Source organism: Notolepis coatsorum, assembly GCF_963971535.1.
Source record: "Notolepis coatsorum genome assembly, chromosome: 2".
Classification (NCBI taxonomy): domain Eukaryota; kingdom Metazoa; phylum Chordata; class Actinopteri; order Aulopiformes; family Paralepididae; genus Notolepis; species Notolepis coatsorum.
Window position 1 is genome coordinate 204,222,049 of NC_140166.1, and position 21,778 is coordinate 204,243,826.

At 43.7% G+C, this 21,778-nt stretch overlaps 1 protein-coding gene across 3 annotated transcripts in view; it reads left to right on the forward strand.

Moving 5' to 3' along the window:
- The window catches only part of ccdc50a (coiled-coil domain containing 50a), a 36,466-nt gene extending 18,826 nt beyond the window's left edge, over window positions 1-17,640 (forward strand). The window contains exons 5-11 of one of the 3 annotated variants that reach the window (XM_084308803.1): window positions 1,890-1,992; window positions 7,463-7,638; window positions 10,159-10,206; window positions 11,669-11,791; window positions 12,525-12,607; window positions 14,072-14,154; window positions 14,583-17,640. In XM_084308803.1, coding sequence (XP_084164929.1) covers window positions 1,890-1,992; window positions 7,463-7,638; window positions 10,159-10,206; window positions 11,669-11,791; window positions 12,525-12,607; window positions 14,072-14,154; window positions 14,583-14,605 — 639 coding nt within the window. In that variant the 3' untranslated portion in view covers window positions 14,606-17,640. The remainder of the gene's footprint in view (window positions 1-1,889; window positions 1,993-7,462; window positions 7,639-10,158; window positions 10,207-11,668; window positions 11,792-12,524; window positions 12,608-14,071; window positions 14,155-14,582) is intronic. The other 2 variants (XM_084308801.1, XM_084308802.1) reach the window with 2 other exon arrangements.
- Window positions 17,641-21,778: the final 4,138 nt, after the last annotated feature.

A 21,778-nucleotide genomic window follows, 5' to 3' on the forward strand; every position in this document is an offset into this window, starting at 1 on the left:
GCCTGAACAAACTGACAAATTATCTGCCCTCTTTGACTGCCTGACTGCTGTCAAGGATTGGATGGCAAACAACTTCCTTCAGTTAAACGCAGAAAAAACTGAGGTTCTTATTATAGGCTCAGAAAAAGTCACCTCAGAAGTTGCCACATGCATGGGGACCCTCTCAACAACTCTGAGGCCCAAGCTTAGAAACCTTGGTGTGATCTTTGACCAGCAGATGCGCTTTGATCACCACATTAGATCTCTGACACGTACTGTACCTGTTTTTTCCATCTACGAAATATTGCCAAACTCCGATCTGTTGTGTCCCAGGTAGAGCTGGAAATGATTATTCATGGTTTTGTTTCATCCCGCCTGGACTATTGTAACTCCCTTTTCACTTGCCTCGATGCATCCACTTTGGGCCGGCTACAAATGGTCCAAAACGCAGCCGCTAGGCTGCTGACTAGGTCCAGAAAATATTGCCACATCACTCCCATCTTAGTTTCCCTTCACTGGCTCCCCATCAAATTCAGAATTCACTTTAAGGTTCTGGTCATCACCTATAGAGCACTCCTTGGTCAGGCACCTGCCTACATCTGCGACCTATTGCGTCCATACACCATGAACAGATCGCTCAGGTCGTCTGATCAGGGCTTGCTGGCTGTCCCCCTGTCTAGATTGAAGAAAAAAGGGGACAGAGCATTCGAAACCATGGCCCCCAGGTTGTGGAATGCTCTGCCCTTGGACCTTAGATCTGTGGTCTCTGTAAACACTTTTAAAAAGCAGCTAAAGACTGTGCTGTTTAAACAGGCGTTTGGCGAATTATGCTCTATGTAAATCTTTTATATCTTTTTATCTGTTTGGCTTTTCACGTTTTTTATTATTTTCTTTTACCATGCTGCTATCTTTTGCATTTTATTGATGTTTTGATGTGAAGCACTTTGTGACCCTGGTCTGTGAAAGGTGCTATATAAATAAACTTTACTTACTTACTTACTTACTTACTTACTTACTTACTTACTTACTTACTTACTTACTTACTTACTTACTCTCCACCCATCACTCTCCACCCGTCAATCTCCACCCATCACTCTCCACCCGTCAATCTCCACCCGTCACTCTCCACCCGTCACTCTCCACCCGTCACTCTACCTGTCACACTCCACCCGCCACTCTCCACCTGTCACTCCACCCATCACTCTCCACCCGTCGATCTCTACCTGTCACTCTCCACCTGTCACTCTCCACCCAGTATCAATAGGTGAGTGGGTCATCCCGCCCGAATCGCCATCATCGTTATCATTATGTCAATTCCTCTCTATTGATAGAAAAGGTTAAAGGGGCACTTAAAAAAAAAAAATGCCAAATTATTTTATAATTTCACTCACATCCCCAAAACTCTATAAACAGTTTGGCACATGTTCATTTAGTTGGACATTTATCGAGAGTGAATGACTTTGAATATGGCCACCAGTGATGTCATCAGATCATTGTCGTGTTAATTACAGCTAATTACATGAAATGATAGGTAGCAGTCCCCTATAAGACAAGGTATTGCTATTTTCTCTTCTCCATCATCTCGTGGTGCTGTAAATAACACAACACAAGGATTCAATGTCCCCGATGACATCACTGGTGCCCATATTCTAACTAATTTACTCTCTAAATGTCAAACTAAATGAATGTGTGCTCCTTTTATGAGTTAATAGTTAGTGACCGGACTGGACCAACACACATAATTTCCCCGCATGCATTATAGAAACATAACATTTCATTGCTGATGATCCCAGAAGTCTATCTCTCAAAACATTTTGAAATAGTTGTCGAAACTGTTTTCCCATGATATATTTGGCAAAGATCAGCAGTTTATTGGTTGGGATTTCTGTTGTGTGTCTGTGTCTGTCCAGGCCATAGCTCGTAAGATGCAAGAGAAGGAGATGAAGGAAGAGAGGAAGAGAAAGAAACAGCTGGAGGCAAACTTAGAGGAGGAGTTCTACGAGGATCAAGGAGGTGGGTAGAGCGCCCCTGGCCTATCTGTGTGTGTGTTAGTCTCCTTGGAGTGGATGGTGGTGATTTGAAGTATGTGTGTTATTCTCTGTGGGATGGTGGTGATTTGTTTTTTTTATGTCATTGATTCCATAAGAACATAGAATAAACATTTACAGACTTTTTCTTTTTAAATGGCCCATTTGCATGTTTTAGGGACATCTATGGTTCTCAGGGAATGTATTCCCAGTGTCAGAAATATTGTGTCTGGGGCGGCTGGGTGGCACATTGCGCTTGTCACCAACACAAGAGACACCGGTATCGAATCCGGCTGTCAGCGTTGCCGTCATACTGACTGAGTCGATGGGTGGTAGTCTGGTCGTAAACAGCGACTCCTACAGGTCGGTCAGGGCGCCTGCACAGCAAAGACAGGAAAATGGCGGGGGCAGTGTGAGCCTCCTACACGTTACTCCTCGCCAATGAGAGTCCGCGCTGGCAGGTGAAAAGATGCCTCCACATGTATCGGAGGGGACATGTGATGGGCTTATATCCTCCCTACGACCGGCCTGTGGGGGGCACATGCGAGCAACGATCAGGACAGGGGAGGGAGAATTGGCACGAGAGGTAAATTGAGATGGGAAAAAAATCACAGAAAAAGGAGGAGAAAAAGTTGATAAAAAAAATATTGTGTCTGTTACTAGGCTTGAGTAAATTGTAAACCAAAGGAGAATATTAACCAGACCATTGACCAGACCTGAAAAATCTAAGCAAATGAATAAAGGGAAGATGAAAACAGAAGGTTTTGTAGATACAGTACTGAATTCTGCCATCTGGACACATGCAATTTGAAATATGATTATAGAATATCAGGCCTATAAATTACCTTATTATGGCCAAGTCGCACATCTATGGATCGGGCCAAATCTCCCCTTTCAATCTGGATTTAGTATCACCAGGCGTGATTTACAAACCGTGAATGAAATCTACTGTAAGTACGGTTACTTTTTTAGAATGTAAATTTCTCCACCATTTTTCATCAGATTGCAATGCCGTTTTTTGCTAGATGTTCACAGAAAGGTAGAGAAACTACCTGTGTGTGTGTTAGTGTTGTCACGATACTGGAATTTCGAACTTCGATACGATACCTTGAAAAGTATCGTAACTCGATACCATTTTCGATACCACAGGGAAAAAGGTTCAATCTTAAAATAAAAATAAAATATATATATATATTTTTTTTATATACATTTTGCTTTTGTTGCTGGTTGATTCTCCTCAGCTTCTCTCTGGTACTATAAGAGAAGATAAATATAACACTTTTAAAACCCTTTGTTTATCTTTAGATCACGCATTTAAAAATAACTGTTCATCTCACTTCAATAATTTTTAATAAATTATTAAAAATAAGTTTTAATTTATAGTATTTTCTCAAGCAGACAGATGTAAACACTGTAATCTGTGTTGCATGTACCTGACAAACTGAACCGTTTGTATTACAGTCATATTCCGACTTAACTGAATGCACATTTGTGTGTGTGGACTACTGTACTATTACAGGTATTGAAATGAACAATGCAACTTCCTTATACAAAAAAAAATAAAAAAAATATGAATAATTAAATAGCGATATTTCGGGAAATGAGTATTGAAACCGTTTTAAATATTCAGAATTGATATGTATCGATTTTGATATTTTTGACAACACTAGTGTGTGTGTGTTATTAGTCAGTCTCTGTAGTGTGTGTGTGTGTGTGTTATTAGTCAGTCTGTGTAGTGGGTGGTGGTGATTTGAAGTCTTGTGTGTGTATTTATGTGTGTGGTAGTCTCTGTTTAGTGGATGGTGGTGATTTGAGGTCTGGTGTGTGTGTTAGTCTCTGTAGTGGATGGTGGTCTGTACTGTATGTGCACGTGAGGCCCGGGTGTGAGTTTGATGTTGCACAGGGCTGAGATTTAGGAGTGCTGTTCTAAGCACACAGTGACCTTGAAGAGAGGCTGTGTCTGTGTGTGTAACAGAGTCATTTATCATCTGGCCTTCTCTTCCCTTTCAAGCACACATACACACACACACACACACACACACACACTGCCACCACAATGAGGGGTTTCACAGTGCTCTGAATGTACTGCAGAGGTAGGCTGTGTTTATATTTAAAATTCCAGGAAAACTGTCCAAGATCACTTTAGAGACACAAAAAAAGATGATTCTGATGTAGAGCCAAAGTTAAAATCTGATGTAGAGCCAGAGTCTGGGTACCGTCGGGGGAGAAAAATATATTCAGGGGTGCCTTGCTTTGTGAACCACCCGTCTTTCTCATTGTCATGTGAAGTGAAATCTACTCTGCTACTCCGTGCTGCTACTCGGAGCAGACACGTTCAGTTTATAATGTTGTCTGACTAAGTATTGATAACACACTTAGGGCGGGATCCACAAAGAATGGATTGCACGGTGCTAATTGCACCCTTACTTACAATTCATTATGAATTGAACATGGGGAACCCTGATGTAAACAAGACGAAAGTCTTTCGCTGGTCTGCAATTGTGTGTATTGAGCCGTACTGTATTGTACCCATTCTGCAATCTGTTAATTCAATTTTCAATCAATCAATCACTGCGTAGGTGCCGGTAAAAACAAGGAGAAATATATTCTTTGAGACCAAACAATATTTGCATAAACAAATAATTTAAAATATTTTTTTAACAACTATTCAAATATTCAAAAATCGATGCCCATCCCTAGAATGAAGCAGTGTCTGGTATACAACTGTGGCAGTCTGGTACAACTGTGGCATGCATGAATGTGTCCATAATGGAGCAAAGACTCCGACCCTTTATTAATCCCTCTATGCCAGTGTATCTAAACGGGCATCATATTCAGCTCATAAGGTTGTTGCAAAGCTCGCCTCACTCCATGCGATCTCACCCTTGTCTGTTTGTCTACAAAGTGACATTCTTGATCAGAGACTTTCAGTCCCCTTGTAGCTTTTATATCACATAGGCACAGAATCACACTCGCACATCTCATCAGTGCCGTGCCGTTTCCTCAGGGCGTGTAATTGGCCGCTCCATACAGGAAATGAGGGGGCGCCGGCTGCCGCGTTTGTCTTAATCCTCCAGATCAGAGATACACTCAAGCGGCCAGTGTGGGGGAAGAGCCTATCCGCTCAGCCGATTAACGACTGGAAAGTGTGTGTGTGTGTGTGTGGGGGGGGGGGGGGGGGGGGGGGTGTATTTAAAAGGGACAAAAGAGGGGGAAATATCCATCTCATCCAGCACATAGCATCATCCATCTCATCCAAGCACATACCATCATTTACTGTATTTAATCAAGCACTTTTTTACCAAGTCTCACTTTGCGCTGGCAGCAAGCTGTAGTTCAATACTTAAAACGAGCACTCTGTCGGTTTTCAACCTCAACCCTATCGTTCTGTTGTGAGGAAGATGTGTAAACTCACCAACGTGTTCTGTGTCTCCAGAGCTTCGCCGCTGACCTAACCTGATGCGCCAGATGGTTTGTTACACAGAATTACACAGTCATTTCGCTAGTCAAGCTGTCTCTCAAGGTCACTCGGCTGCATCGACCCCCCCCCCCCCCCCCCAGGGAATTTCCTTTGTGTGACATCACCGAGAGGTGCGCAGACCTCTAGCGAACTGCAGACACTATTGCAGACAACCGTTTAACCTCACCTTGCATTCTGCTTTTCACAGGGTATTCATTAACCACATCTGTGGTGCAATGGATCCTTTGGGGCCAACATGGCCACTAATAGCTGCTAACTCTTTTTCTCAGTGTCTTTTGCTCATAATCTAACACTCTCCTCACAGGTGCTGCGACTAACCCTGTGCTCACTAACCAAAACGTAGCATAGCTCATTGCTGTCCCTGTCGTTCTTATCTCCATGCTCTCGTCAACCACCATCACCATCTCTGCACGTCTCCCCCTCCTCCGCCGCCTCTCCCTACCCTTCCATCTGCCCAGCAGCACAGGGGTTCGTCGAGTTGGACGAACCCAGCCGCCACGCCTCCGCTTCCGATTATGAGGCCCCAGGCCGAGATAATGACCCAAATGCTCCAGGAGGCATGCAGCACGACCTTTCCCCAGAATACACCTCTTCTGAGCCCAAAATGAACAAGCACCCGAGACCGGACCCTGTGGAGCACCACAGCCGCTCCAGATACCCCGAGCACCACCCGGTGGGGGAGGGAGGGCGCGGCAGGCATGCAGATCCTTATCCGGAGCACCTGCTGCCCCCTAGGGGCAAACACGGGGACAGGTACCCGGAGCACCAGCTCATTGAGACGGCCAGAGCCAGGGGCCAACGGGCGGAGGAGGGGGGCGAGAGGGCAGTGAGGAGAAAGGAGAAGCCAGCGAGACCACCCCAGCCGCGGGGTCCGGTAGAAAAAGACAAGACCCGACACAGGGAGAGAGACTACGGCAGAGAGAAGGACAGGGAGAGAGACTACGGCAGAGAGAAGGATAGGGAGAGAGACAGGGAGAGGGACCCCAATAGGGCCAGGAACTTGGAGAGAGATGGGGAGAAAGAGCGGAGGAGGGACATAGAGCCTAGGCGAGACAAAGAGAGGGACAGAGACGGAGACCAGCGTAGAGACAAAGACGGACACCAAGCGCTGTCGAGGAGCAGGGAGAGGGGACTGCAGGAGGACTCTGAGCCCGTCCTGGGCAGCAGAGATCGGCGGAGGGGAGACAGGGTGTCACGGGAGGAGGAAGACGAGGAGGAGGATGAAAGGGGCAGGAGGGCCAGGGGCCGGCAGCGGGTCCACTCCCGCCCCGGGGAGGTCTTTGAGGAGTATTGGAGCGACGAGGGGCCAGGGGAGAGGAGGGAACTCGGTGACCCTCACCACCGGGAGGGTCCCGGCAGGGAAGGCACGGAGACAGGTACAGCCCGATCCCCCGCCACTGGGCCCCGCAGGTGGTGGGTTTGTGTGGTGCCTTGGTGTGCATTTGGTTTCAATTCTCTTTTTCTTTTGCTGGGGTGGATCCTGCAGGTGGTGGTCTGAGCATCACAATCACTACAATCGCTCTCTTCTTCCTCTCCTGCTCTGGTCTTTGCTTGGTTCTTGGTCATGATGATGGTGTTTTTGATGACTAATTCTGAATCAGATGGGTCGAATCCGCTCCCGGTGATGCTGTGGCGTGTGGTTTGGTGTGGTTTCTTAATCTGCCATTGTTGGGTTAGTTGCACAGAAATGTGTGTACAAATATATATATGCGTGTCGTGATTGTCCAGTAGATTTTCTTTCTGCTACGTGATTGGTTTCACATCACTATTGAGTCTCTCCCTCCAAATGCTGGGATCTTCAAGGGCTGCAGTGTTGCCAGGCTGATGGCTGCAGTGTTGCCAGGCTGAGGGCATCGGTCGTACCACAGCATAGAAACACCAGCAGAGAAGCACTGCAGCCCTTTCTTTTTTTTGCGGGTGGGTAATCAGACTTCAGTTTGTGTCCAGTCTTTTAACAAGAACACTCCCTTCACAGGACGCGCTGTACCACACGGGGGTGGTGGAGGAGGAGGAGGAGGTGGTGTTGGAGGAGGAGTGAGAAGCGAGTTTGGGCTAAGCGAGGCCACACAAGGCTTGGCACGGCTGGATCTGAAGAAGCAGGAGCTGAGGGACATGGAGGTGGCCAGGAAGCTCCAGGAGGAGGAGATCAAGGTGAGGAGGAAGGCTAGGAGCTCTACCGAATATGAAGGTATACCGTCATGGATCCATGCAGTATGGGTTTTTACTATACCGTCCATGATATATATACACATTGTAAAAAAAGATCAAGAATAATAAAATAAAAAAACGATTAAAATGTTTTTAAAGAAAATAGACCATCATTAGGACCATGACAATTGTATTAAAAGATAAAAATGTAAAAAAATAAAAATAAAAAATCAGTAATTGTCACTGGAAAACCATAGTCACATACCATTATACAGTTAAAACTAAGGGAAATATTGTGATGTCTTTTGGTTAGGGATGCACTGATCCGACTTTTTCATTCCCGATACGATACCTGAGCTTTGGGTATCTGCCGATACTGAGTACCGATCCGATACCCATTGTTCAATTAATAAACTCTATGCCTCACTGTGTGGAAGAGACTGGGATCATCAGGCTTGACTTAAAACATTACTTTCCTAACTTAGTGAAACAAAATATAACAAATTAACACATAGATATAAATGTACTGAATTGTTATTTATTATTAAAAAAAATATATTCCAATATATATATAATTTTTTTCCTTTTTGATACCCGATCCAGCTATTTTAGTCATATCGGGGCCGATATCAATATCGGATCGGTGCATCCCTAATTTTGGTCATATCGCCCTAGAGTGGAGGAAGGCTAATAGTCTAAAAGCTCCACCAGAGACCATGCAGTCCATGATGCCAGGATCAGATGACACAAATTCAGCCAGAGTTTGACACAATATTATCATGGCCAACACATTTCCAGCATTGTGGCCAATTTATGATTTATAAAGGAATCACTGATTTATAAAGGAATGCCTGTGCAATCGGACAACATTAGTACTGGCATGTACTAATGGAGTAACATGTACTAAACGTGGGACAGTATCATAGCAGGCTATAAGAAGCGGGCGATGTTTCCTAAATCAAGGCTGATAGTGTCTGTAGTGTCGCTTCGTATTGGTGCCTCAGAACGCAATCTGGCATGCTAACGTTAGCTAGCAAGGCTAACACAGTGAGGTTATTGGCAGCTTGGCTCGAATGCGCTCTGAAGCTTTTACTGTGTAGTTGCCTTAATTTAGGACAAATCGCCCTGCTTCTTTGACTCCAGTACACCATGTTTCAATGTAACTTTCAACAATGCTATGTTGTAAGCTAACAAACGGCTTCTTTCTGAGAGAACAGCGTCACAGCCAGAAGCCGTCACAGCCAAAAAGCCAGCTGTCACTGCCCCCCCCCCCCCCCCCCCCCCCCCCTCTTATTGGGGGCACCAACTGTCTCTCAAGTTGCACTTGAGTATGAGGAACTGTGTTGTTCTTGTCTGATACTCATAATCCTGTGGTGGTTAGAGGACGAGGCAGCTCGCAGGCTTAATGTTATTGCCCCACAAGGGCAAACCGCAGTAACCACAGTGAAACAGATACAAGAATAACTTTCAAGTTGATCTCCTGTCCTGCCAAAGGCACTGTTAGTCCAACAGTAGATGGTATATATACACCTTCGCACCATGGGCGACCGGGCCTTCTGCTCAGCTGCTCCTCGGCTGTGGAATGCCCTCTCAGACCATCTGAGAGCACCACAGTCCATTGAGGTTTTTAAAAGGGGCCTAAAAACATTTATTTTTAACGAGGCATTTGCCTGAATTATTCTTTTACTTTTATTTTTACTTTTATTTATTTTTTTAGATTTTAGTCTATGTTTCTTCCATTGGTTGTTTTATTCATTTTAATTGTTTTTATTCATTTAACTTTTGACCTTTATCTCCTGTAGCACTTTCACAAATGTAAAGTGCGGTACAAATAGAATTTATTATTATTATTATTATTATTATTATTATTATATAATGCGCTGGTTGTTTGTTTGACGTGTGTTTTAATTATTTCCCTTACCTCTGTGATGCATGTATCATCTGTCTCATTTCTATTTTATTTTATAAAATGTTTTGGTCCCCTTTCCCTGTTACCATTGGACAGGACCTTTTGTCCCCTCACCAGGCCATCATTGTAAATAAGTATCTGTTCTTAATTGACCTGCCTGGTTAAATAAAGGTTAAATAAAATATGAATTCAAGTCAAATTTGAAGTTTCTTACTGTATATCAGTCCTCAAAATGAAGCATTGTGTCTGTTTACCAGGCGACAGAATACAGTACAAAGCTCCAGATCATAACTAGTCTTAACTCTCTAAACCTCAGAACTGCTCTCAATTAAGGTTCACAGGCTGCAGCTCCTTTGTGCCAAACGTCACCATCTGGAGCCAATATGAGACAAACAGTAGAAAAACATTATTAGATCTGTGGGCTAATAATAAACCTCAGAGGTCTAAATTGTCTTTTGAAGCTCTGTGGCTCAGAAGTCTGTTTGAAAGGCCTCTTTTCCCGTACAAACACCTTCCCTGGATGATGTAATAATGAGCGGAACGAAATGTCCTGCCACGCCAGGGGGAAAATGTGACTTCAGACGTTTTGATTTTTTTCTTTATTTTTATTCCAGGCAAGTAAAGTGGACAACAAGCGGGCAGCGCAGGTGGCCCAGGACGAGGTGAGTGGGTGGCACTTCCTAGTTTGCCTGGAAACTTTGCTCTCATTTCTTGTCTCACGCCATCTCTTCTCTTTCGTACTTCCTCTGCTCACCCAGTTAGCAGCACACATACACACTTCTATCCTACTATCTATCTATCCGTCTGTCTTGTCTGCTTACATACATACACATACACACACCGATCGACCTATACTATATATCATCAGTATATCTATCGGTCTGTCTTTCTGTCTGTATGTCCGTCTGTGTCAGTCACACCGATCGACCTATACTATATCACCAGTATTTCAATCTGTCTGTATATATCCTATCTCTCTATCTGTCTGTGTCTGTCTACACACACGCATGCATCCATAATACTGTACATGCGTAGTATACACACATCATACATATTATGTGTACGTACTGTATATAATTCAATCAATAGATGGATCGAACGGCCAGATTCCTCTTAATTCATTCAGCGCCAGCTATTAGACGAGGCCCGTTGTAGCAATGCCACGCTTTAAAAGATAGGAGTGTGTCACCTTGTTTGTAGAGCTATAACTATATTCTATATTATAGCTATGGATACAATACTATGGCCCATTTGACATCAACTATCTATCGTTCAGTATGTGAAAAAGAATAAAATGTTTCATCCATACGTTCCCGTGTTATACCGTGGTGAATATAAGTATGGTTTTAGAGTGGTCTGGGGTAATTCCCGAAAGGCTGTGTTATAGCCTCATACGTGAATCCTACTATAAGCGTTGCCGTTTCTTGCCTGGACACGCTACTATTCCCAAATCAAATCTACATAATAGGTATTTATGTTTCATCATGAAAGGGGGGGGGGGGGGGGTCGTTTCTGATTATTTGATTGCCAGTAACGGCATTCGTATTGAACACTAAAAACGCTTATCAGCCCGATCGGTATAAAAGCATTGCACGATCAAGCTAAAATTGACATCAGATAGTCCTTACCTGTGATCGGGAGTATTCCAAAAATAATATTCAAATTGTTTGATCGCCATCTGGTACATCTGATGTCCATTTGGTCCACGACATAACCCACCACAACATATGGATCAGGGATATTTGACACGCTTCAATGCAACCAGGAGAACCGCTCGACTGGCCCGACCCAGAAAACTGCGCCCGGAGACATTTGACCGTTGCACAGGCCAAGATATAAGGTTTTAAAGGGTGCTCGATACCGCCGTCTAGCTGGAAGCGGCCGGTATTGCACTTTGGCGATCTCGGACTCATTCCCTATGGTAACACCAAGGTCCCTGGATGAATAATCAATACAAATATTGAATAAAAGAATAAAGTACCAAAACCCGAGATATCTCGGGTCTGGCAGCCAACGCATGGCGAGTTAACCCAACTTATCTCGGGTTTGGCAATTAAAGAGTTATGGTGATGAGGTGTTACTACTGTACAAGTCATTTGTCACGTGTACTGGTTGCGCTGGCAGGAAATCGCCCGCTTGCTGATGGAAAAGGAGAAGAAGGAGTACAAGAAGGGCAAAGACCGTGTAAAAGAGAAGGAGAGGGAACGGGAGAAGGAGAGGAGGCGCCCAGAGGGAGGAGACTACAGGGTGATTCTCCTTAACAACACCTCCTGCTCGCAAACGACATTCGTCACATGTCTTAATAACTGAACCATTCAGACGAAGAACCGGACAAGTCTGTAAAAAAAAAATTTAATGTGATACACCACTAAACTGTCTTGTAAAGAGAAATGCCACCCATTTTAAGAATTCACGTATGATTCTACCTGAGCCCCAGGACAGTTCAGTCAGTATTTGTGAACACGCACCACTCTCTCCTAAGGCTAGAAATCAGAGAGAGAGAGAACCCTCCAATCTGTGATGTCACTGGGATGTAATATCTGGGCCTGCTTCATAGACCGTGAATGAGGCTCTGACTTTGTGAGCTCTTACACACAAATGGGCTTTATGTTCTAGCATTGCTAGAAGGTCTGAACCGGAATGAAAACCTAGTTGGGTTTTGAAGCAGCCCCAGATTTGACGTCACCGATTGGAGGGTTCACTGTCCTGGGACACGGGAAGAACATTGTGTGAATTCAGAAAACGCATGGTATTCCCCTCTAACTACTGTATGAATGAACGCGACACTCGCCAACTATACCCATAATAAGATCATTAGGTTTGACAATATTGTTCATCTGAAAACTTATATATTCTTCAAATCCCAGATAATCCTTTTTGTAGATGTTAGTGATTTCTACATTGCCACTAATACAAGCACCATGTATTGGGTCCTAATTACGACAGCAGACCACTTTTAAACCACTGTCTCTGTTTCCAGCCGAGCTCGGAGGATGTGGTGCGGCCCAGGTCACGAGAGGAACATGAGCAGCAGAGGCAGAGGCACCAGAACAAGCCGAGCAGGTAGCAACGCCTCACTGTGTTCATCCATGGTACTGTTTCACCCACTTTGAGACATATGAGCAAAACCTCCTATCGGAAAAATTGCAGAATGTTATTCGTTTTTTAAGGATACCCAATACAATACACTGTTTTTGGACTATATTACTATATTATGTATTAATAATACCGACCAGGCATTAGTGCCTCGCAAAGTGCAGATGGGAGGTTTTCCCCACTTTTTTTTATGCAGATGAGAGGTTTTCCCCTACTTTTCTATGCAGAAAGGAGGTTTTTCTTTTATGCAGATAGGAGGTTTTTCCCCACTTTTCTATGCAGAACGGAGTTTTTTCTGCTTTCTTTTTTATGCAGATAGGTTTTCCCCCACTTTTTTATGCAGATAGGAGGGTTTTCTTCACTTTTTACGCAGATAGGTTTTCCCCCATGTTTCTATGCAGATGGGTTTTTCCTCTTTTTTTTATGCAGATAAGAGGATTTTCCCCACTTTTTTCTTTTGCAGATGGGAGGTTTTCCCCCACTTTTCTATGCAGTTTTTTCTGCTCACTTTTTTACTCAGATAGGAGGTTTTTCCTCTTTTTTTATGCAGATACGAGGTTTTGATCTTTGGTCATCGATATATAACTACAAGACATCAGCTGATGCATCCTCAAAATGTACAGACTCCATAGTCTAGCAACGTTCGAGACAGGGGAGGGGAGAATTGAAGGCAGAAATTGGGATAAGAGAAAAATAAGGAGAAAAAGTGGATCCAAAAAAGTACAGACTCCAGTGGTTTCCTTCACCTTCATTCTTGCTCCTTCAGTTCACCTTCTTATAGGTCTGGAAACTCTTGAAGAGAAAAAGAAATTAAATGTATTTTTGATCAATTCCAGGAGATAGGTAAAAAATATTGTTGTTCAGTCGTCTTGAGAATAAAATCGTAAAAGCTTAGAATCTAAAAATGAGTTGCTGATGACGGGAGACCTAGACTAAAAGGAACACACCAACATTATGGGAAATGCACTTACCGTATTCTCCAGAGTCTGACAAGAAGATGGATACCAATTTCCTCAGTAAAAAGCTATCCAGCTGCACGCTAGCCTAGCTTAGCACAAATAAATGAAAGCAGATACGGACCACTAGCTTAGCTGTTGGCCAAGTACACGTCTCCCGAGTTTTAAGCTAGGCTAGTGGTCACCAGTCAAAGCCTTTGAATCCACTTGAAAGAAAATGTAGGTCTAGGAAAAAGTGTGGTAGAAAAGACTCACGCACATCCCAAATGTAGTCACGGGTGCTAGACTCGAATTAGATCTGTAATGTTTGTGGAAGAAAAGTCTGCACACCGTCTAGTGTTCCCAAGTTTTAATGTACTTGAACACAACGTTTCGGCCTGTGGCCTTTTTCAAGTGTCCACCTGTGTGACCTTTTTTTGAAGTGGAAAATATGCAAGGCGCTCTTCAGCTTCTGTGTCTCTTTTGGTTTTGGCAGGCCTCCCCAGCCTCGTACCCACGACTATGAGAACGTGAACTCCAGCTCTGGCTATCCTTCTAGACCTGAGGCCGCTTACAAAGGTAAGGCCACCTTGACCTGATGCACTTCATCTGACTGAACTAGAATCTATGCTACATTTAACCCGTTCACTGCCACACGACAGAAGGTTAACCCTTTACTATCACACAACCGACGGTCCCGGCTGTTGTGTGGCAGTGAAAGGGTTAACCTTCTGTGAATTGTCGCAGTGAAAAGGGTTAACCGTTTGGTAGTGCGGCAGTGAAAGGGTTAAAGCACTTTTGGTTCACTTGACGATGATACTTTTAAATGTATGCCGAGCATAATGTCTTAACGACGGGTGCCATTTTAATGTCGTCTGGTGTATCCAGAAGGCAGCATGGCTGATATAAAACCTCTCACGGTGAATTGTCATTATTTCAGGTCCCTGTTTGAAGTCATGGTATCAAACCGTTGATATTGTTTCTTCTTTGTATTCCATTCTCCTCAGGTGCCGCCTATTACAGGCAGTGACCCAGGCTGCCCACGCTGTCCTGTTGTACCTGCTCCACTTTTGTTACAATTTTTTTTAACTCATATTTCATTTTCTTTTCACCCTCGACCCTCAAGCCTCGGGGGCGGTCTAACGTGTCGGCAATGGGATGTTTTTCTTATACCCTCCAGAAGTCAGGAAGCTCGTCTACGACCACTGGAACCCACGCTCCTCTTTCCCTTTTTATTTACATCTTTAACCACAGGGCTCGACATCCAAGACGAGCCAAAGGAGTTGCCTTGTGACATGAACTCCTGTGGCTCCTAGCCGTCGAAGTAGCGGCCGTCGCTCCTCTCCCGCTGTAGATGTGGCGTGCCGGTGTTCCATCCCGTCGCTCCTCTCCCGCTGTAGATGTGGCGTGCCGGTGTTCCATCCCGTCGCTCCTCTCCCCTGCTGTAGATGTGGCGTGCCGGTGTTCCATCCCGTCGCTCCTCTCTCCCGCTGTAGATGTGGCGTGCCGGTGTTCCATCCCGTCGCTCCTCTCCCGCTGTAGATGTGGCGTGCCGGTGTTCCATCCCGTCGCTCCTCTCCCGCTGTAGATGTGGCGTGCCGGTGTTCCATCCCGTCGCTCCTCTCCCGCTGTAGATGTGGCGTGCCGGTGTTCCATCCCGTCGCTCCTCTCCCGCTGTAGATGTGGCGTGCCGATGTTCCATCCCGTCGCTCCTCTCCCGCTGTAGATGTGGCGTGCCGGTGTTCCGTCCCGTCGCTCCTCTCCCGCTGTAGATGTGGCGTGCCGGTGTTCCGTCCCGTCGCTCCTCTCCCGCTGTAGATGTGGCGTGCCGGTGTTCCGTCCCGTCGCTCCTCTCCCGCCGTCATGCGGACCGTAACTCAGGCCTCTCTCTCTCTCTGCTGGATGTAGCCGTGCTGTCACTCAGGCCTCTCTCTCTCTCTGCAGGATGTAGCCGTGCCATCCCCTTCTCCTCATCACTCGCGCCCGTGTTTTGATCCAACATGGCTGCTACGGTGTCTTATGATCCAACATGGCGGCTGCTCGGCTCTGTCCACTTCCTGTGCCATGCAACAAGGCCGTTACAGGCCCCGTCCCGTGTGCTGCTGCACTGCATACTACTCCTTTTTCTTAGGGACCTGTTTGTATCATTCTATTCTACAGCACAGATGAAAAAAGACTATCAGAAATGCTATATATCTCGATGCTGGGTCTTTTGGCTTCTACGTTTACTGCTTTTCCATCCCGAGGAGGCGTTGCTTGGTGACAATACATGGACCTATGGCTGGCCGTGAGCTGCTTTTAAACCGACCATCCTTATAACCACAATACCTTCGAGGCAAGAGGGATGTTGGACGTTCGGTTTATGGCTCAGTGTTTCTATGTGCATGCTTACTGAAAGTGTACTCCTGTGTACATGCATTTCTGTTCTTTATTTCAAACTATCCGGCTCCCCGTTTGCCAACAAAAGGCCAAAGGGCCACGCGAAACGCCAATAATCTACTCTTTGTGAATGAACAACAATATACCCGGTATATATTTATTTTCTATCTGTATTTTATACGGGCTCGGTCATCTACAAACCGAAACGAGTGGGCCACGTGCGCCAAGCCCGTCCAAAAACGTCGGAGCGGTTGGGAGAAATTAAATGCATGTACATTGCAGGTCCTGTGTCAAACCTAAATGAATGCTTGTGCTGATGTGACTCGGTGTGGTTGAAAAGTCGCTGTCGCTTGTTTATTTAACTGTAAATAACGTCCATTCGTGCCCCTGAATCATCTTGATGCTCTTGACCTGTGGGAAAAGGGTTGTCCCCCGTTTCCTGGGTTCCATCAGTCATGTTGGGGATTTTGTCTAGAAAGGGAGCTTTTTAATTTATATTGTTTTATTGTTTTATTTTTTTGTTACGCTAAACTTTCCAGACTTTGCGTCCCCTTCATTCGGTTCCCTAGGCAACGAAACACTACCCCCCACTTCTTGTTTTCGTTTCACTCAAATACATCACTTCCTGTGTGCAAAAAAAAGCAAAAGCAAACATTCCCATAATAGCAACGCATCCGTAACAGAGGGACTTTTATTTTCAGTCACAGAATCAACTGGAAAGGTTATGACAATGAAAACAGAATTTTACTTAAAAAGGGACAGATTTTTTATTTATGATTATTAAAAATATTTACTGCTCCATGGCCAGTTAGTTATTTTCTGTTCATATTGAATAAGAATAGTAGTGGGCAGTGGAAATAGAGGATACACACTCTACACTTTATTAGAACACTCAGACGGTGGGGGAACTAGCTCTGTCGTGACCTCAGCACCTCTTCCAAGTACTCGTTTTTGTAATGCAACAGCTACTAGCACAGCTCTGAAGTAGCCTCCTCAGTTGGGATTCCCTCTTTCCAACGTTTAATGGATATTATTTTGTGTTCTTTCTTGCGTCCCATTTATCTACTGTATCTTAATCCATGGGTGAAGAAGGCCAAGTAACGGGGCATGTTTGTACGTTTTGTCAGGTGTTTCTACATCTGCGATAAGTATCTGATCGTTGTTGACCGAATGGGATTTGTGCCATATGTGATTTTTTATTTTTATTTTTTTCATGGACTTTGTAGATGATATAGGGAATCTTAGCTCTTAATTCAATGTGGCTGAGCTTCCATGCCTCACGGTTGTGGTGTTCATGTGTCAATTCCTTTATGATGGCGCCACCTTGTGGACTGATTGATGATTGATGATTTAAGAAATGAAACATTATACACAAGCCTATCGGGATGTATCTTGAGTGTGGATTAGTGGTTGTTGTGAATCAGTCTTATCATTATTTTTGGCTTCAAGTGCAAACCAAGCTGAAATTTAGTGAGTTACAACCTTTATATTTCTTTGTAATCCAGGGCTTGTATGCAATCGTCCAATCACCGATCATCAACACATGTATGTGTCCACAATCACCGATCATCAACACATGTATGTGTTGGCACTTACTATAAGACTTTTCTTTTTTTGTGAAATTATTAAAGAAAATTGCTTTTACCTTTTTACCATCTCAAATAGTAATAAACTATATCAACATTTCCAGTGCTTATGGTGTATATAGTTTATTCATGAAATCAATTTAGTCCTTGAAACGCATTGTGATTGATTGATTGATTGATTGAAAAGTTTATTAACAGATTGCAGAATGGGTACAGTACAGCTCAATACATACAATTGTTAAGGGGATGCAGACCAGAGAAAGACTTTCTTCTTGTTTACATCAGGGTCCCCCATTTTCAATTCATCATAACCTATATGACATACAGATAGACAGTACTGCTACATCTATACATTTATGACATATCAGATTTGCAAATACAGTACTGTTTGTGATACAAAAGTGTCCAGAAAAAGAGTGTATATACATTTGACGTAGAAACTGTACATTGGAGGAGGTTGGGTGGGTGGGTGGGTTGGGTGGGTGGGGGCTGTACATTGGAGCTGGGGGGGGGTTGGGTAGGGGGGACACACATTTTACACTGTACATTGGACCGTGATACACGGTGCACCCGCAGTGATGGTGTTTTATGAATTATTAGGTAATGAATTATTAAAGAGAAAATGTATTTATTTATTGTTATTTAGTTTAATTTATTCATACATCTATTCCTGACAAATGACTGCTCCCATCAATAGTATAGTAAGCCAAAAATATGACACACCACCTACAAAAGATGGCCTACTTGAAGTACAGGTTTAAACCACCCCCATGGCGAAACACTTAATTGGCCTTAGTTGGCAGAGAAATAACAAGAGTATCGTCTCCATTTTAACGAATTCCTTCCAGGTCTAGGCGTGACGCAACTTTGCATATCCATCCACACGAGTGGTTTAACAAAAGACATTATAGAATAGAAATACTTTAATCATCCCGAGGGAAATTTGGCATTACAAATCGCTCACAGTAAACATTTAGGTAGACAAAACAAAATCACGAATAAGAATAACAAAAAATGTCCTAAGAATAAAATAATTATAATAAAATACGGTCTGGGATTCACATTTCCTGTTATGTATGTACATTCTAATATAAAATATACAGTAAAAATACAGAGATCTACATTAAGTGTACAGTAAGTGTAATATTGACACTTGTTTTTAAAGTAAAAGTCCAGGAAGATACCATGCAGTCAACAATGGTATGTATTATGTAAAACTAGTGTTAGTTAGTGTTGACTTAGTGTTGTGTGTTGAGTATCCTTGAGGAGCTACTGTGTTTACTGCTGTAGTTGTAGCAGTATTGTCCATCTGATCAGTATCCGCACTGCGAGACCACTCTTTTAAAGTCGGTAATATCAGTTAAGAGAAACTCGTTTCAAGAAACCTGTTTCAGCCGTATGTAGGCCAGATGTTTGCATATACAAACTTCACATTAGACAACGTTTCATTCAGCAGGGAAATACAATTAAATGAGCCACAAGGAACAGTCAAAAGCAGTTGGAACAGGTTTATTTGTGCAATAATTTTCAAGAACTTTGCAAAAGAAACAGTGTACATTAATTTGGCTTCCACCTGCTTTACATGAGGGGGATGACGACAGTAGCTACACTCACTCCCTGTCTCAGTAAAGCCACAACTTAGTAGAGCATGATCCTGTGTTTATTCACTAGCTTGTGAGAAGTTCATTGTGTGAATAGTTTTACATAAGACATACCATTGTTGGCTGGTATCTTATTTATTTCTAATAAGATGTGCTGTGCTGTGCTGTGCTGCGTTGGGGGAGAGTACAGGGTTACAGCCTTCACACGAATCCAGCAGGTAGTAGAGCTGAGTGCCAGGAGAGCTGGTTCACCAACATACCTGACATAGTGATGGCTCTCCTGCATGTGGTAACATCGCCACACCTGCCTTCACTGGGTTATGTCACAATCATACACTTCTAGATAACACATTATTGTTTGTATATATACTGTAATACTTTTGTAATGTGCATTGGGAGACTTTAAGGTGTGCAAACGTCTTCACATCTCCAGACGTGGCAGAGGGAGCACGAGGTCTCGTTTCTCATCCACCTGTTTTCCCAACAGCACTCTTGAGTTGCACAAATCGATTTAAACGCCGTCTTAATGCCATTCCTGTTCCATCCTCGAGATGCATAGTACACACACTACCAGAAACAATGACTGAAATTCTTCAGCACGGAAATTCCCAGGCAAAGTTTCCAGCGATGCGTGTAACTACTGGAGAGGAAAGAAACACCCCGTGGAGAGAAATAGGGTTAGGCCTACTGTACTGCAATATCAGCAAAGTTGATAGTCTGTGCGGGTGGAGATCCGTTTGTGATACCAGCACGTTCCCTCAGGTGGTGTTGTCTTGGCCTGCGATACAATACTGCAATGACATGTCATCACTAGAGCTAGCTCGCCTTCATCCAGGTGTCATCTGTTAAATTAGTGAGTCTTTCCTAATTAAATGAATTAAAAGTGATCACAATTCTCCCAATATACTTGGCAATCATCATTAGACGGGTCATTTGCAACAGGTGCAACGATTCAGGTAAAGCTGATCACACGAGAATGAAACGTACAGGCAGGCGGGACATACATCATGAATAACACCTCACTTTTCAATAATGGCGTTCTGTGTTGCATTTGCTCCATACAGTAGGTAAATAATACAGTAATGACGGAAGGCAAACCCTACACTCCTACAGTACAGCCCAGGGAAAGAAGACAACTCACCTGCTACTGGCAGCATCAACTCATTCTATGAACAATCCAGCAATGGGGGGGGGGGGGGGGGGTAATAATGAACATAGTTACACTACAAGTGTATTCACTTAATGTGGACACATTACTGTTCTACACAGTATCAAGTTCAAGTTTTGTTTTATTTGTCACTCATAAGGTACATTACAGTGAAATGCTTGGTTATGTATGACCCTCCTAAACATAAACAATATACAATTTACAAACTAAAGTACAAATGCAAGCTTTTTAAAATGCCTCACCTGTCTCACCTGCTCGTGCAGCAGTTCCTTGTGCGTAGCTACTGTACACACAACCTGCACAGCGCCGTGTTGAGACACGGTGAAGACACACACGCACGCACCCTATCACGCGCACACTGTCAGTGAGCTCTACTTTTCTTTTTTCGCGCACTCATTTGAGATAAAAACCGAGGAAGCGTACGACGTCTCCTGGGCTGCAGCCGACAGAGGTTTGGACCAGAATACAGACAGTTGCCTGACAAAAAAAAAAGACGCACTCAAGTCCTGCGACCGTCCGTATCGCTGCGTGCAACACCTACTAGCCCATGCAGCTTTAATCCATGCAAGGTGCTTTTTTTTCTCCTCTCGACATGATGAGCCTAGGGGCACTTCTTCAGGAAAAACCGGTCGAGGTGGCCACTGGCAGAAAGGATGCGTCAGACATTTAACGTGTTACATGGTCCAGGCTGGGTAATGTGCAAATAAAATGTGTAATACCATTTATTAGGCTACTGCTCATTAGAATATCGTTGAAACATTTTAGTTGGTGTGAATACCTTTTGCAAGGCAAAGTGTGTAGTGCTGCACCCAACATCTTTCTACAGTGTTATTCAGTGAGAACACATTATCGGTCTAAGGCTTTGGGTACAATGTAAATGTTCCTATAGGTATAGTCTTGGTGAAGTCTTACACTCATAATATACTTGAAATTACAAATAGCCACCCTTGTCTCTCATACCCTCTCAGCAGTGATTTTCCAAGAGTTGAAACTTTTAAATATCTTTTAAACTATTTAAAATTCAAGACATATAAAGACATGTTTTTATTCTCTATAGTGGATTGCTACGAGAACTAACACTAGACAACAGGTAATATATGTTTTTAAATTGTATTCACTATGTTGTGGCTATGAAGGGTTTATTTACGTTGGTAATGTTTGTAAACATTGGAGAAAATAGATCTGTATTATGCTTTTTGACAGGTTAAGAAAGTTTCACAAAGCTTATTTTCCAGCTACAGATCAAACTCTTCAAGAGTGTGTGTGAAATTACCCCACATGTACAAATGTCACATACTGTACCCCCCAACAAACAAACAACTACATGTAATGTCACATTAAACTGGTCTTTATTCATTGCACACATTGACAATGTCGTCATGCAGTGACACACACATGCGATGGGCGGCACACACAGATACACACACATTATTTGGGTCGCTGATGAAATGTTCCTCTCTGCGTTTGAC